The 16202-nt window shown below is 38.8% G+C and overlaps 1 protein-coding gene across 1 annotated transcript in view; it reads right to left on the bottom strand.

The window, feature by feature from the left end:
• Positions 1-1505: 1505 nt before the first annotated feature.
• The window catches only part of LOC121645866 (rho guanine nucleotide exchange factor 17-like), a 63728-nt gene continuing 49031 nt past the window's right edge, over positions 1506-16202 (bottom strand). The window contains exons 3-24 of the mRNA XM_041994626.1: positions 13725-13907; positions 10589-10705; positions 10200-10292; positions 9799-9975; positions 9597-9647; positions 9333-9442; positions 9134-9219; positions 8891-9009; positions 8577-8784; positions 8332-8405; positions 8133-8216; positions 7940-8043; positions 7619-7728; positions 7407-7526; positions 7055-7322; positions 6883-6969; positions 6652-6719; positions 6298-6446; positions 6007-6181; positions 5670-5765; positions 5128-5310; positions 1506-4983 (exon numbers count right to left, since the gene is read on the bottom strand). Of these exons, the coding sequence (XP_041850560.1) occupies positions 4775-4983; positions 5128-5310; positions 5670-5765; positions 6007-6181; positions 6298-6446; positions 6652-6719; positions 6883-6969; positions 7055-7322; positions 7407-7526; positions 7619-7728; positions 7940-8043; positions 8133-8216; positions 8332-8405; positions 8577-8784; positions 8891-9009; positions 9134-9219; positions 9333-9442; positions 9597-9647; positions 9799-9975; positions 10200-10292; positions 10589-10705; positions 13725-13907 (2871 nt within the window). The 3' untranslated portion in view covers positions 1506-4774. The remainder of the gene's footprint in view (positions 4984-5127; positions 5311-5669; positions 5766-6006; positions 6182-6297; positions 6447-6651; positions 6720-6882; positions 6970-7054; positions 7323-7406; positions 7527-7618; positions 7729-7939; positions 8044-8132; positions 8217-8331; positions 8406-8576; positions 8785-8890; positions 9010-9133; positions 9220-9332; positions 9443-9596; positions 9648-9798; positions 9976-10199; positions 10293-10588; positions 10706-13724; positions 13908-16202) is intronic.

Consider the following 16202-nt stretch of genomic DNA (forward strand, 5'->3'; position numbering starts at 1 on the left):
ATCATATCACAATACACTTCATTGTAGGTCAGTGGGTTAAATGAATTCTTGAGTCACACTGAAGGAAAAACCACAAAGCTAACTTTGTTTCTTGGTCAAGTCACTTTCTGTTTGGGGTAAAGCTCCAACAGTAGAAGAAGTTAAGCTGTAGAATGTGCCATTTTATGATTGTGTGTAATATGTTTTGTGTATACTTTTGTTTAATTCTGATGAAATGAGCTTACTTTAAAATACAACCCCAAATATGAAGTTATTTGATACAGAGACACAAATGGCATATCTCTTATCTTTTTGCTTCAATAAATGCTTACTTTGTCTCGCCATTACCAGTCCATGGTTTAAAAGCTAGCATCCGTAATGGTAGTCTTCACAGAATAGGCAAGATACGTGCTGGTGGATCCAAAATGAAGGTCTTTCTAATTTCACCAAAACAAACTGAACATTTTGTATGCATCACAAACAAAACTGTCACAAGGCTCACTAAACTAGCTTGCCTGCAGTCCAGAGTTCACCCTTTACAAACCTTTTGTACACTATGGAATAAAGAAACATCAAATGAGCACTGAACTGAAATCCTATATTAAGCAAGAAACATTTTACAAAGCTATAGCACTTCTCACCTCCTGCCAGGGGTGGGTCCAGAAAAGGTTTGATGGGAGGACCAGGCAGTGGCACAGACTGGGCAAATAGTGGTACATGTAAATAAGACCTTTTAAAAAAGGCTTTAAATTTGAAGAAATAATAAACTGATTGTTACAGACTTCAGTAATCCTATTTCACTTTTACATTTTTGTCATAAAATGTAAACAATTTGGACAAATATTACTATAAAAATTCCAAATAATATTGCAGTGTCGATGTAGAATAACGTTAACTTGAACTAGGACATCTGAGGTTTACCCTGATTAGGTTCAACTCTCACTGAGTAATTGTTAGAATTTGATTGTTCTTAGCGTAACACCTGGTGGTGGTCACTTAGATTTTTGGATGTGGCTAAACTTTAATATATATATATATATATATATATATATATATATATATATATATATATATGTATGTATGTATGTATGTATATGTGTGTGTACTTTTTAAAATGTTTATTTATTTTCTTAAGTTGTCTTTGAGCCATTTCAATTGAATATAAGAATGTTTGTAATAAATAGTTCTATTGTCTTAATAGCAGTGTCTCATTTTTTTTTTTTTTTTTTTTTTGAACAAAGCTCCAAAATCAAAGGAGCTGAAAAAACGGAACATTAGTTTTTCAGCAACACATGGCTTCAAACCAGAAAATATTGCTTCATAATATCAAATCTCATGTTTTTCTTAGTTAAAACCCTATTTATTCTTTAATACCTTTAATACACAACTAATTTTTTTCCCTCTTACTCTACATGTTAAGTTCAAAGAGAACGAGTATTTTTTATGTAGTTTGCTTTGTTTGAAAGTTCTTTTTAGGTAAATTACTCATCGCATGTTTAAAGTTACGACAACAAGCACAAAGTAGCGCCAGTGAACTGATTTAATTACAAAGAGGAACCCACAGTGACACCACAAGAACAGCTACATACAGGAAGTAACTCTGATAGACTGTAACCATGACGACTGCAAGATGCCAAACAGAGTCAGAGATAAACAGAAAAGTGGGAGCAAAAAACCTGACTTTTTTCCTCTTTTTTCCTTTCCTTCCTGTGGATGTCAGTAACAAAGAAAACATCAGGAGCTAAAAGTGACAACATGGACACCAAAAACTTTCAGTCGAGTAGTAACACAGACCATCTGTCTTCTTTTTGAAAGATCTGTGATGGTTATCATTTAAATGTGACTGACAGCGCATGCCAGAGAGGAAGGAGAAAAAAAACAAAACATAAAAACAAACCTTACACAAATATATAAAAATATGCCATCAGATTCATATCAACATTTGAGGACTGTGGGTGCGCTATTTACAGAAACGAGGCAATATGTACCAATATTTACAAAAAAAAACTTTGTTCACATATGGGAATGGGGAGGGAGCGTACAAACTGATGAAAGTTACAGAAAGGTTGTAATACAGATTATTACCACATGTTTCATTCTCAATATATTTATTCTTCATATTAACAATGTAGTGTTGGATGAAGAGTTAGTTCACTTTCAGTTTAAAACCTGAACTGATTTTGCTTGAAAAGTCTAAATTTGTGCAACTGCTGAGAAAATGTATCAAAAGAAAAAAATCCTTTGAATTGAAAATTAGGACTCCAACCACAAGGCATTCAACTAAAACTGCAGACCTGTTGTCATGGCAGCGTGAAATCCCACCAAACATCGAGTGGACCACCTGTCAGGGCTGTTCTTGTTGTACACACTGCTCACAAATATACAGACTCCATTCTGGTTTCATATTTAAGAGTCACATAAAGCTTTCTTCCCCGTTTCACACATACAATCAATCTAACAAGCTGCTGGCATTAACCTAGGATTTGCCATTGTATGAACATTATGAATCTTTTCTCTAATTCACAACAAGTGACTGAACTAGTCCTTGCTTGAGTCTCCTCTGTTGTATTCATCACACACTGCACAAGCTAGCTGTATGTATTTATTTTCAAGTGTAGGCAGAAAACAGTCCAAAAAAGCCTCATTTTATACTTTTCAAATGAATAAAGCAGTTGAGGAGAAAACCCAGGCTTTTTTTTGTTTTACTTCTACACTACAGATGCTTGCTAGTTAGTTAGCAGCTATCACAACAACCAGTTAATCCTCTTAACCATCACAGTGGGAGAGAGAGCCTTCTGTGGATGCATGGGAAAATGGGAAAGCTGAGGCGAAGAGCCCAGATGGAGGATAAAGTGCAATGAGGTTTTCTAGGCTTAAAGGGATCAAAGACAATCGCTGATTAACCCCCAAATCATGAGGCTAACTCCTGTGTGTGTGTGTCCAAGGACAGGTCAGTCATCCTTCACTTCCATCTGCTGCAGGACCAAGAAGAGCTGACTTTTCACTGTGTGTGTTTGTGTGTAAAATGGCTTAACTTTTAGCCTCCTGAAGGCACGTGTAGCACTAAGCATTTGTCCTTCTGACCTATCTAGCACTTGTTTACGTTACAGCTCTTTTTTTTGGTTTTTGTGTTGGTTTGTGCAATATCAGTGTAACAATGCGTCTTAGAGCTATGTCTTTTGTAACTTAAAAACACTACAGCAAACACAGTAGAGCTGAAAAATAACAAATAAGAAGCTAATTTTAGCATTTGGCACCCAAACAGGCAACAGTGTGGTTGTGTTCTGTGTCAGCCTAAAAAAAATTCTGGAAATGAAATGAGGGGAAAATATGGGATGATTTACTGTGACAAAAAAACGTTCCTTGTTCTGAATTTAAATATTTAAGGAACCATACGACTCCTAAACAAGAACCCTGTAATGTGTATCGTACCAAACCACAAGGGAACCCCATCCTTACAAACCCCAGTGTGCTTGTGTGTTCACCTGAGCCAAGCTATAATCTTATATCTGCTCTAATAATTAAGCCATGGCCACCGTGAGGAAAGTGAAAGCTACATCTTCTATAAATTAAGTGCTGTAAAAGAAGGCGCTAACATAAAAACATAAATACTGTACATAACTATCCGTATCTGCTACCACAGCCTAGCGTCATCTTTAAAGAACCCATGTCCCACATAACAGAGTGCTCAACAAGCTGAAATTTCACGGCAATAAAAAGGTAAAAAGTAACACATACAAGGCTTTGGCATGGTAGTGTTAGGAGGAATGTCTCCAATGCACTTTTTTTTTCTTTAACAAGTAGTGGGACACTGCTTCGTCTCCATTTCTGTCATCCTCAACTGGCGGCTAAACCTAAAGAAAGCAAAAACGATGTGATTACCTGCACAAATGTTCTTTGACTTGGTGAAAAGGGCTGTGCAATATACGTGTGTGTTCATAGTGTTTCTGTCACATATTGCACTAAAATGATGCAGAGGAAAGATGATGCTTGCAGTCTTAAACCTATGATGATGTTAGGTTGGTATTACTTCCCAATTGGAGCCAGAAAGATCTGATTTTAGATCTGGTGGCCCAGATCTTACCAATTAGGCACAAAACACTGTTCTTTCCTCCTTTAAAAAAAGTATCACAGATAGTCTGATTCTCTCCACTAATACTTAATTCTAGCTGAAATATAACACAAAATATATATGTCAGGATTCAAACTTCAGTCTGTGTTGACACTGTTTCACTTAATTCACATACTTCATTCTCTGATTATCAGGAGGCCTTTGTCTCAAGGTTCAAGTCTAGATGAAGGGATGATGGAAAAAGTCTTTGAGTTCAATAAACAGAGAATTTAGAAGTTCATGCAATGCTTCATTTATGTTGGTACGTCCACTGAAATCTCATCGCTGATTCTTCTGCAGCGAGTCCATGTCTGCGCACTTTATTTGTTCTCAGTCCGATATGTGTGACAAAAGTCTAGTTTATCCCTTCACCGTCTTCTTCTGTCTTTTGCTGTAAAAAGCAGAGCTTAAAGACACTTTTTAGACTATAGTCACAAATTTAAAAAAAATAACTAAACACTGACATGCACACCACCAGAAACATTAGCACAAGAAAACTGGGTTTGATGTGGTCATATTCACTGATAAGTCTTGGACGGAGTTGACAGCTGTCTTAAGCAAACAGAAACTGATGGATTGAGCAGAATGATAGCATTGAAAAGTGAAGAGTCTGATCAAGCTCAAGGAGAGCAGGTTGTGTGCTGATTTCTGGTAGAGAGAGGTTAGTCATACTGTTCGATTGTTTCAGACCCTCCAGAGCAAAAGGTGGTTGGTACTGTCATCCCGTCCAACAGTTTCACTGCTGTTGGTCAGTCTGAAGTCCTCATAGCCATCACCTCCAGAAATAACAAGATGGTTGGTCTTTGGAGGGATGTGGGCGGAGGCTCTGCGGTGTGTGGAGTCACGCCTTTGGAGGCTCCCCTCAGTTGTGCTGCTGCTCTGAGACTGATTGCCTGGAGTTCAGAGAGAAGGGGTTAAAAGTCAAAGACAAGCAAAAGTGACACAAAGTTTCAGCCTAAGGACATGTGGAGGTTGCTTTTATCTAATAAAATCAATCAATATTGGCTAAAACAATGTCCAAGAGAATCAGTAAAAACCTGTAGAGTCAGTTGTTGCAGGAGGGAAGTTCATGTCAAACCCTTCTGGGAGTTCAATAGAAGTCAGGAACCGGACATGCCCCGTGTGCCCATGAGCCGATCCCATTGGCACAAGAGGAGATTTCAGTGTCCCAGCCCCAGTTCCCGAGCTCACAGCTGGGATTGCCAGCGTAAGAACCACCCCTGCAGAAGAACATTTGTTTTTATTTAGAACTTAGTGTATAATGATCAATGAAACATTGCACAATGCTACTTTTTTTTTTACCAAACATCAGAACAGTGCTTAAAGTGCACAAATAATATTGAAAACAAAATAAAAATAATAATAAAATAAAAAAAATAAAAAATTCCATGTAAAACATCACATTCGTAAAAACCATTCAATGAAACCCAATAAACACTAGACTGATTTACATATCCTGAGTTTAGTGCATATTGTGCAGTTGGCAAACCAAACACACATACAGTATGTGAGAATGCTCCCTACTGAGTGAAAGCTCTGTTTCACCCAACATTTCTGTGGGTGAAACACATGCTTTTACCTGCACTGGTGCCAATCCACAGCAGATCCTTACAGGCCAGTAAAGCTGTAATTCTGAGACAGGCAGCTTTGTGCTGTCTGATAATTGCATCTGCACCTGCATAGAGTAGAAAAGATGGATGGAAGGTCAAAAGGAAAACATTGGAAAGAAGTAGTAAAGGGTTGATTATAAAAACTTAAGAAATAATTGATGATTGATTAAAGCTATGACTAATGTCTGGAATTAAATTAATGACATTAACCATAGTTTAGCCATACAAGCATGCATCCTCTTAATCAGTTACTATTCAGTTACTATGTGCAGTGGGATGTGCCTAAAACACTGTGTATGTGTTTACCTGCAAGCATTTTGTGCACAGCAGGAGCCACATCCACTTCTGTCAGGCTCTCCCAGGTCTGAGCATGGTATAGTCTGACCTGTGCACTGCCCTGCAAAGCCAACCACACCCCCTGACCATACACCACCATGCACGTCACGCAGCGACTGCTGTCAGTGCTTACCTGGAAACAGTGCTGGTGAGGAAAGGGAGAAAGATGCAGGTAAAATCAGCATTTCTGCTTGACGGTGTAGTCTAGTGGTTCTGCTATATCTAATGCCTCCCCTGCTTCTAAAGAAGTCTACTACTTACTTCTTGTGCTAGTGTGGTAGTGTTGATAATAAGGACTCTGTTTTGTGAGCCACACCAGAGCTTCCCCCCAACAGGAACCATTTTGGTGACTGGACAACTGGGCGTGCCAGGAACTAACGTCTGAGAAGACTGAGGGTCCCAGAAACTACCTGCAGATTGAGATTTATATTGAAGGTGCAAGATGAAAACATATGCTTTTTAAACATTTAAAACACATTAAACAACATGGTAAAGAAATAACAGCTGCCAGATTACGTCATTTGTAGATGGTGGAGTTAAAAGCACTACCAGCAAATTTCTTTCAACATTTTTTTGTTCCCCGTTTTCACAAATCATATCTTCAGTTCAGCTTACCTGCTTCTCTCTGATACACAATCACTTCTCCGTTTGCTAATGACACAAATACTTTGTTGTCCAAATACCTGATGGGTGAAAAAAAGGATGTAAAAACAAAAAAAAAAGGCTATAAAAGCAGCTGCATTTAATGTATTTGCTTCTCTTTGGTTATTTCATCTTTATTTTAAACTATATTAATAAAACATGAACTCTGGTATTACGCACAATCAGCTGAACAGGTAAACTCACAATATGCAGAGGATGGGGGCTGCATGTTGCATCTTCATGCTGTTCTTACGGTTGCGGATGTTGTCTGAAGACTGGTACACATGAATGCTGACAGAAGCAAAGACAACATAGGAAAATTAGTACATACATGTATGTGTGGAAAGCAATTAATTCAGGTTTTTGTGCATTATACCATCCATCTTCTGTGCCCAGCCACACAGAGCTCTGATAAGCCTCTGGGTCGATGCTGAGTAGATCCTCCAGACTTGCCCGGGTGAACGATCCTCGGGAGGATCGCCTCATGGCACGGCCATCCATTGGGCTCTCTGTTTGGGGACGGCTTCCTCCCCCAACCCCTAACATCCCAGGAGCGCCATAGGAGCTTGCCACTGGAAACTCCTGCTCCTCCTCACTGCTGGTGGTCTCTGTAGCCATGTCCTTGGAACCTGGACTCTCATCATCTTTGGGGGGAAAATAAAAGAGACTTTGAGGGACTGGTGAGGTCCAGGATGGTGTAACAAGATGAAAATAAAGCTTCTACTCACTGCCATAGCTGGATGATATGGTGGAATGACTGGCCTGACTCTGCAGAGTGGAAGAAGGACTGGGTGAATCTTCATCATCTGTGTCATCGCTGTCAAATGGCACAAGCTCCGCCCCTGGTCCTGAAAACAACCAATCAGCATAAATGCATTTTCATTTACAGTAGAATAGATTTTATGCGAGTTTGTGCGAATACTGTTGGTATGAAACTAACCTGTGGGTTGTTCTGGGAGTTCCAGGGTTGAATGAGAGATAGAAATGTGGAGCTGCTGCTGGGTGTGAGCAGGTGCTGCAGAGGTATGGGCAGGCTCTGAGCCACGATCCCTGAAAGGTGTAAGTGATGGGTTAAAAGCAGGAAACACACAAGAATTCATGAACAGATTCACTGAACAAGTCCTCTGCAACTTAACTAAGGTTTGAATTCCACTTTACCTCTAAGTAACGGAGCTGCTTGTGCAAGCTGAGAATCTTTTAGTCATTTTGGCTAAGTCTAAGACTAAACGTGGCAGTAACTGGCTCAAATTAATACACCAACCTTCCCTTGAGTCCTGGAACTGCAGCAATACAGATGATCCTTGCAGAGCAGACAGCAATGCAGGCCTCCACTGTGGGCTCATCTTTAATATTTAACAAGCAAACCTGGGGGGAAAAAGTCCACATCACCTAAATATGCTGCAAAATTCAAATAAAAATGTTTTCATGCAGAATAAACATATGCAACTTCTCACCTGTCCCACATATCCGTCACTGTTACACACCCACACTTCACAGCCGCTGTCGGGGCAGCTGTGGCTGGGAGAGGCACATGAAAACTGGACACAAACAAGGATAGATGAGTGAAAACTGATTTAATTAATCCTGAAGAGGTATTATGTGACTTTTATTTTGTTTATTATATCATGAGCATTATTTTCATTTTGTTCTCACCTGCATTCCACTGCGGGTCTTCATAATCGGGATGGCCTTCAGGAACTCTGGGTTCCACTGGTCCTTGTTCATAGCTGAACACACAAATTAAAATAACTCAGTTTGACGTGTATAAATGGATCTACAGCAGATTTATGGATGATGAGGAAACAAAAACACCTAATCCCCTTCAGCTTGTGTCTTCCTCTATCGTCCTGATCACAATTTAGCAACATGGCATCTCACTGTAAAGCTTTCTCACTCACCTAGCTTCTTCTTGGCATCCTCAAAGGCATGTTCAAAGCTGGAGCGAGTGTCAGGCGAGCTAAACTCAAAGACGAAGCTGCTCTCTGCGGAGGCTGTTGTGAACTCCAGCTTTGTGGGCAGGAAAGTCATACTGAAGGCCAAAGATTGTTTCTCTGACAGCTCTTTGTGCACCGATGCCATCAGATCCTTTATCACCTCGTCCAATGACTGAGAGAAGTTGACAAAGATCAAACAGATTAGGAAAAAATACAAAGCTACAAAGGACGAAGAAAGAACTTTTAATTGTAGTATTTAATGTGTGTTGGTCGACTACCATATGTGGGAAACTGAGGGTCTCTGACAGTTTGCTGATCTGACCAAGTGTGCTGAGATCCTCATCTAATCGACTGATCATCTTCTGGATGCTCTCCTTATTTGTTGCCTGAGTGGAGCCTGTGGCAGAGAGAAATCTGATGGTCAGAGAACTATGCTACACATTTCACAACTCAAAGAAACACGTAATAAAGACACTTAATCCTACACATAATTTTTCTGTACACATGAAATGTAGTCTCACTTTTCACCACTTCCACGTCCTCTAGAGGAAGTTTCCACAGAAACTTGTATTTACTGGATGTGTCAATCACACTTGCTGCAGAATATCTGAGGGCAGAACAAGAAAATGTAGAGAATAAACAGATGACTGCTGTCTGTGTGTGTGTGCTCTTTCATATCAGGGAGTAGTGTGGTATAAAACAGCTGTGTGATGTACATACAGACTCATGGAGCTGCGTCTTAACGAGCCAGACTTTCTCTTCAGTGTGGTGCAGATGATCAGATCACTGAAGAGGAAGAGGGAACGGTCTTTCTTCCCGCCCACCGTCTTCTACAGAGAGACAGGAGAAGCTCAGATATTCTGGACATCCTCAAATCTCAGTTGAATATTAACAAAAATAAAAGTTTATCACTGGAAAAATGTATGATGATTTCAGAACACAAATTTTTTTTCCCTATTTGTCAAATCAGAAATCATTTCTTACCGCCTCCATAACTATTTCCTGTCTCAAGAACTTCCTGTGGGGATTCAGAATCTGAAACAAACATACAGGTTCCTTTGTATCATAACAATAAACATAAGCAGCTTTTATATGACTCTTTAGGATGGAAACAAATAGAAACAAGTTTACATGAATGAAGTAAAATTATTATCTTGATTTTACTTCACATGAACAAATATCTCACATGTTCAACTCCTTCTATATGTGCCTCAATCTCTTGGATAACTCTGGCCTCCCTCTCTGCCTCCTCAGCAGAACGACGTCCCTTGTTGATCTTCTCCGCCAAACGCTTGATGTCCCTCTGTGCGCCCAGTAAGAACTGATGGTCCGGGTGATCTTCTGGAGTGTGCTTCAGCAAGTCCTTTAACAAGCAGCACAAACTCATCAATCTCCCTTTAAACTGTTTACTTACAGTACATGAACTCAGCAGAAAAAGGGAAGAAATTTGTGTTTGGTTTATTTTTTCCTTTTAATAGTACTAATAGTTGTTGTATTATACATCACTGAAAAGCCCATTTAGTCAAATAATCAACCAAATACAAATGTCCTTAAGTTTTAAAAAAAAATTTGCCGTAAATGAGTCACCTTAACCAGCAGCTCGTAACGAGGAATCCTCTGCACCGGCTTAATCATCAGATCACCCAGAGCTTGTTTCTCCTTGTTCTCGCGCATGTTTTGCTGTTGGATTAAAATAAAGGAGAAAGAAGGCGAGACATGTATGACAAAGCTTTAAAATCAGGTCAATGCTGCACTTCCCACCACCACCACAAGATGGCGATGTGGTTCCATTGTCAAAACCAATAACATGAAACAGAACAGGATGTGATACAACACTTTTCTTTTTTTTTTCTGGGGGGGAGGGCATAAAATCTTGTCAGTGAATAAAAAGTTCAAAATGGCTCCAACTTTATTTACAAACAAACAGACAGTTTAGATCATCTGTCAGTCAACGTGTGACTCGCTCCAGCACTCACCTCCAGAAACTTGTGAAACGCCGGCTTGGCCTCTTTAGCAATCCGTACAGCATCTTTGGCGTTCAGAAAGTTGTCAATGTACGCTGAATACATGTCAGAGAGAGCCTCTTTGGAGAACTGGTGGAAGGGAGATGATATTTAATATACTGAGGGACACTTTCATGAAAAAACAACAGCTTTAACTGATGACTGAAAAAAATTAACAATGATACATTCACACTGAGATGGTCCAGAAAGGGTGTCCACGTCTTATAAAAATGATTGCGCTTGGAGTGTGTTACACAGGAAGTCCAAAAGGATGTGTTTTTCTTTCTCAAACATATACATAAACCAGATGACTCAGCCTGACCTGATTTCTCAAACAGAAGCAAGACCGACAGCTCAAGACCCTTTTTAAGGTCATATTAAACGTCTTTTTGTCCGCTAATCAAATGAACCAACCCTTTTCTATTCTTCACAGGCTTTCTGTTTCTCTGCTCTTATTATCTGTGTCCCACTGTCTTCCATGTCCTCTATCCACTAAAAGGGGGGGGGTCATAAGAGAGCACAAAAGGCAGAAATATGAGGAATGTGCTATGGTGAAACTTAATGTTCTTTTCCAGCAGATTTCCCTCTAAATATAGCATTGGCTGGTCTCCTCTTAACTTTTATTAAGACGGTGTCCACTCCTCTAAACATTAAGAAGAAGATTAAACAAGCTGGCAGAGATCAGAGAGGAACTAATTCAGTGTTTTGTGTTTCACTTTTTAATCCACTGATGTTTGCAGTGAAAATACTCTGCTGTGTGGTTTTATGTGTTTTTTTGTCTCTTTTTTCACATTTTAAAGGCTGTTATAGATGGAGAAACTGAAGTGGTATTAGTATGTTATTTCAGCCTTTCTTTCCAGTATTCTTCAGTGGTGATTAAGTCAAAATGGCAGCTCTCTTGGATTTTACTGAGCGACAAAATTAACTTTGAGCCCTCAGTGCCTTTCTCTGTCATAATAAATGTTGGCAAAAACTGGCAGAAATCCAGCACTTCAGTTTTATCCCTAAAAATGTCTGACATGTTTTATTTCCTAAGCATATTAGTCAACAAACTAAATCAAATCCAAAAGATTTCAGTCATTTTAATGATTTTCTAAGGAGGGGCAATTTAAATGAAAAAAAAAAATCTTTTTTGAGTGGTACATCAAATAGTTGGATGACCAAAAACTAAGTTCTTTATGTAACTATTGTGACAAATCTGCTCCCAGCATATGAACAGAGAAAAAAAGCAGGAATCCATCAAAGAGAGAAACCTGCTTCTTCTATAGTAGTAGACATGTAGTCTGTAGACTTGCCCTAAAAACTCAGCACCATATGGGGCTGGACCTCACAACCTTCAGATTATGAGCCAAGGCTGTCACCTATTTGTCACTGTAAAACTACCACAAAATACCACAAAAAGAAAATTACAAGAACACAGGGCCACTACGAGTCCTGTCGCGTGTAGCGGCCGATTAAAGAGCTGGAGCAGAAAGTGTGGGGGGAGGAAGCTCGATCAGAAACTACGACTGAACGGGAAAACTCAGCGTATATTTCTTCAAGGAATGTTCTCCAGTTTTCTTTTGCCTCCATATCTTTAAACAAAGAACATGCATGTATATTCAGCAATAAACAGTTTTCATTTTGTTATGTGGTTCTCTTCATCTGCTTCTATTACATTTACATGGATAGATGCTCGCTGAGAAAACCTGCTGCCACATAAGGGGAACTGAATTCCTCCTAAAACCTACTTCTGCTTGTGTGTTTATTTAATGTTTGAGAAAAATCGGTTTGGTTTTAATGTTATTCCAAGGATAAGAACTATAACATTTAGCCCATCATTGATGCTCCGGAGCATTGCTTGTTTAATCTCTAGGTTGAGAGCCAATCTTAGGTCATGGGAATTTTTTCTTTCTTCTTCAAGAGCAGAGTAGTTAGTGGAAAAACAAAATATAAAACTGGTGCTGCCAACTGTGACCACTTTTTTTGTTTCTTTCAAACAGTTTTCCCTTATCTCTTAACTGCTCATCCATTCAAGCCTGAGCACCCAGTTTTTTTAAATAGTACTAATGAACATGGCTCATAGAGGAGCTCATGGAGGAGAAAGTGTAATTTTAAGAGACCCAAATAACACTCCATTAGTTCTGGATTGATTGTAACTTGAGAATATCCTGTTATACTTGAAGCTGTTATAATTAAAGTCTCTTTCACACCACAAGTTTACTGTTTTTTGGGCTCTTGGGAGAAGTAAGGCGATAACTGCTTGCTGGCAGAGGTTAACTATCTTACACTGTCAGTCTACATTCGACACACAGAAGCTAACCATGCTAACATGTGCAGAATGTATTCCTATGGTACAAAGAACAGGGACAAGCGTGAAACTTTGCTTCTTCCTCTACCATTAAAAGGAACAAACAAAAGCCAACACAACAGAATTGAGAGAGTGCTATTAGTAAAAACATTTACAGTCCATAAACTAAATTAGATTGGAAAGTAGGCTGTTAAATTGTTTATTGTAAGTATATGACATTTCTGAAAAGTGTGTGTAACAGTTTTGTTGTTCACAGCATATAGAAGAGAGTTTGTAATCAGAGGAAATGAGTAGAGACCTTTCTGTGCTGTTTTAACATGTTAGCTTGAACTTTCTCAACCACAGAGTAGCATCGAAAACACAGCTGATCATATTCTGTACGACAGCAGCATGTAATTCTGAACTAGCTGTGAAATTAGCATTCTATATCAAAACTGAGTATCTGTAGTTGTATTTTAATGGTTTTTCATTCATCTTTTTAGATTCACTTTTATAAAATAAAACATCAGAGACCTTTAAAAGAAAAACTGATGAAGATAGTTTGACCTATTACAAATTAAACTGTGTATAAATTAAATTAAATAGAATGTAGCATCCAGTAATATGTGTGTGTGTTTGCCAGTATGTTGTAAGGTAAGAATGTTTTAAATGTATTTTGCATGCTTATGTTTCTTGCGGCTTCTCTACTGTAACCACTTATAATCTCATATATTATGTATAAAGCTGTATTGTAAACATATCAGCATGAATGCAGTTTTACAGCAGAACATCAAAATGTAAGCAGATCATTGCGTACATTTTTTTATCTTGTCTACTTACTGATTGAATGAGGATGTCTCCAATGGTCTGCCTGTCATGCCACTGGCTGACACAGCAGGAAACCTGCTCCAGGAATTGCTCGTGGTGTTCCAAGATCTCCGGGATCTGGTAGAACATCTCATCAACCAGCTGAGGGTCCACTAAGGAGCCACCGTCCGGTTGTTTGAGAGGACGCATGTAGCCCTGAGGGGACAAAAATGCCAGCTATTGACCAAAGATTTAAAACAATTTAAAAAACTCACAGGAAATGCACTTTTTTTTCTTTGTAAATGTTTAGAATCTTGCAAATTTTTAAACCAAATTCAGTCTTTATCAGCATATGGAGAATGGTCATGGAGGTATTTTATCATCACTTGGCCATAATATGGAGCTTAGTTCATGTGATGACAGGTGTTTTTCTAAAGCAATACAGTTACAATGGCTAATAAGGAAAGTACGTGTAGTAATGAGGGCCACGACATGCAGTTGGAAGCCCATAAATCATAAATAATATCTAGCCTGGAGGCAGCTGCAAAAACCGGCTCCAGCAACATCTGCAAGATCACAAATAAACACCGTAATATTTCCATGAATCTTATTCCTTTCATGTCCATGTTCTCATACTAATGTAGTGTGTGCGTTCAGCTTCCATGAGGGGGTAAAGACGGGAGTTGATGTGTTTTCTGGAAAAAGATTAAAGATGGGAAGTTTCCCTTTTCCCATCTCTGCCCCTCCTTCACAACACAGCTACCAATGTTACTGTTATCAGAAAAAGCCTTTAGCAATTGTACATGTCTGCATGTAACACACAGCAAGATGTTCCTGTTTTTTACCAGTTTCACCATCATTCCCGACAAGGAGCACTGAATGTGTCAAGCTTGTCACACGTACACAATCGTGCATGCACTTTTTTTGCTTTCAGTCATTTACGTGGTTATAAGCTTTGCATACACAGCTGGGAGAGACTAGTTTGCTGCATTGACTTTCATCTATAAACACACACAAACTCTGCTGCTGCAGAAAGAGAAGATGTCTGGATAAAACCTCAACATTAGATTTTTTTGTGTGTTTATGTCTGTTTGATACACAGACTCTGCAGGTTTTGTTACAGTTCACAAAATATTTAATTAAATCTATGTTGGACCACAGCTGTTGGTTCAAAAGCCAACACTGTCACAACAAGTCAAATTACACACAGACAAAAGTCAACACAACTCACAAAAGCTTAGAAAATATCTGGTTTTTCTCACAATTTCACTGTAAAATCTAAACTTGGCACTATAGGTAAGGGAATCTGTCTGATTATTTCTTTGTTTTAACAATGCTTCTTGGTAATAAATCTCATACTGTTGGAATGTTTGTTTACTTTCCTTTTAAATGGTGCCAGATTTGTAAGGAAAATAAATTTGTGGGATGAGCAGCAGAATTAAATATGTGTGTTGAACTCAGGAAAAACTTGACAAAACTTCTCTGCTAATCACAAACAGCTTATTCTGCAATTTTATTTTATGAATAACATTTTATTCATTTAACTAACGAGGCCCTCAGTAGTGGGTAGAAGCATACATAGCCATACACTGAGTTTAAGGCCCTCATTGAAAACTTAGAATGGTCGTAAGTACAAAAAACAACGGATTTTTTATGTGTGTGTGTGTAAAAGCGTTGCAGAACAGACGAGGTGTATCTGCAGCTGGAGGAGGACAGACCTTCCTTTCTGGATGTTTAAGACATCTAATACCTGCAGGATAGTCTGCCTTGAGGACCAGGGCTGCTGTAAAGCTCTTTGGTTAACCTCAGCTGGTTTAAATGTTCTGTAGAAATTAAGGAGACTTGACCTAACTTCCATATTCATTCCCAGCATCATTGTGGCACCCTCTTTTATTCCAATTTTGAGTTGTAATTAAAGATGATGGTGTTACGCAGCACAGTGATGATCAGGGGATGTCCAGTCTGTCTCCTATTTCATGTAGGTGACCAAAACTATCTGGATATTCACTGGAATTTAACTTTGCAACACAGATCCCATATCATGGCAAAACTCTGCTGCTCATCTCAAAAATGCATCTTACTTAAAAATGTGGCATTATTTAATTAAAATTAACAGGGTTTCCAACAGTATAAGACGTATTGCCAAGAAGAATAGTTACAACAAAGAAGTAATCCACCAAACACACATACAGACTTTTTGTAGACTTACAATAGGATAACTGATTTCTTTCAATCTCTTCTGTGGAGGGCAGGGTGAATAGTTCTGTTCTCCCTCAAGATAATCCCATACTGCTCCAACGATGAAATCAAGGCTCTGAGGAGACTACTGATCAAGTTCCATCAAATATTTGTATCCCAGTATTTTCTTACTACATTGGCAGTAAAAACCCACATTGGTAATACCTGCTGTTGCCAATCAGGCTCTTTCAGATGGTATTACATGGCAGATTAAAATCTGACGGTACTTTTTGCATTCATAATTTCAGCCATATTGAACCACTGACTGAAATG

The sequence above is a fragment of the Melanotaenia boesemani genome, chromosome 9 (assembly GCF_017639745.1).
Source record: "Melanotaenia boesemani isolate fMelBoe1 chromosome 9, fMelBoe1.pri, whole genome shotgun sequence".
NCBI classification, from domain to species: domain Eukaryota; kingdom Metazoa; phylum Chordata; class Actinopteri; order Atheriniformes; family Melanotaeniidae; genus Melanotaenia; species Melanotaenia boesemani.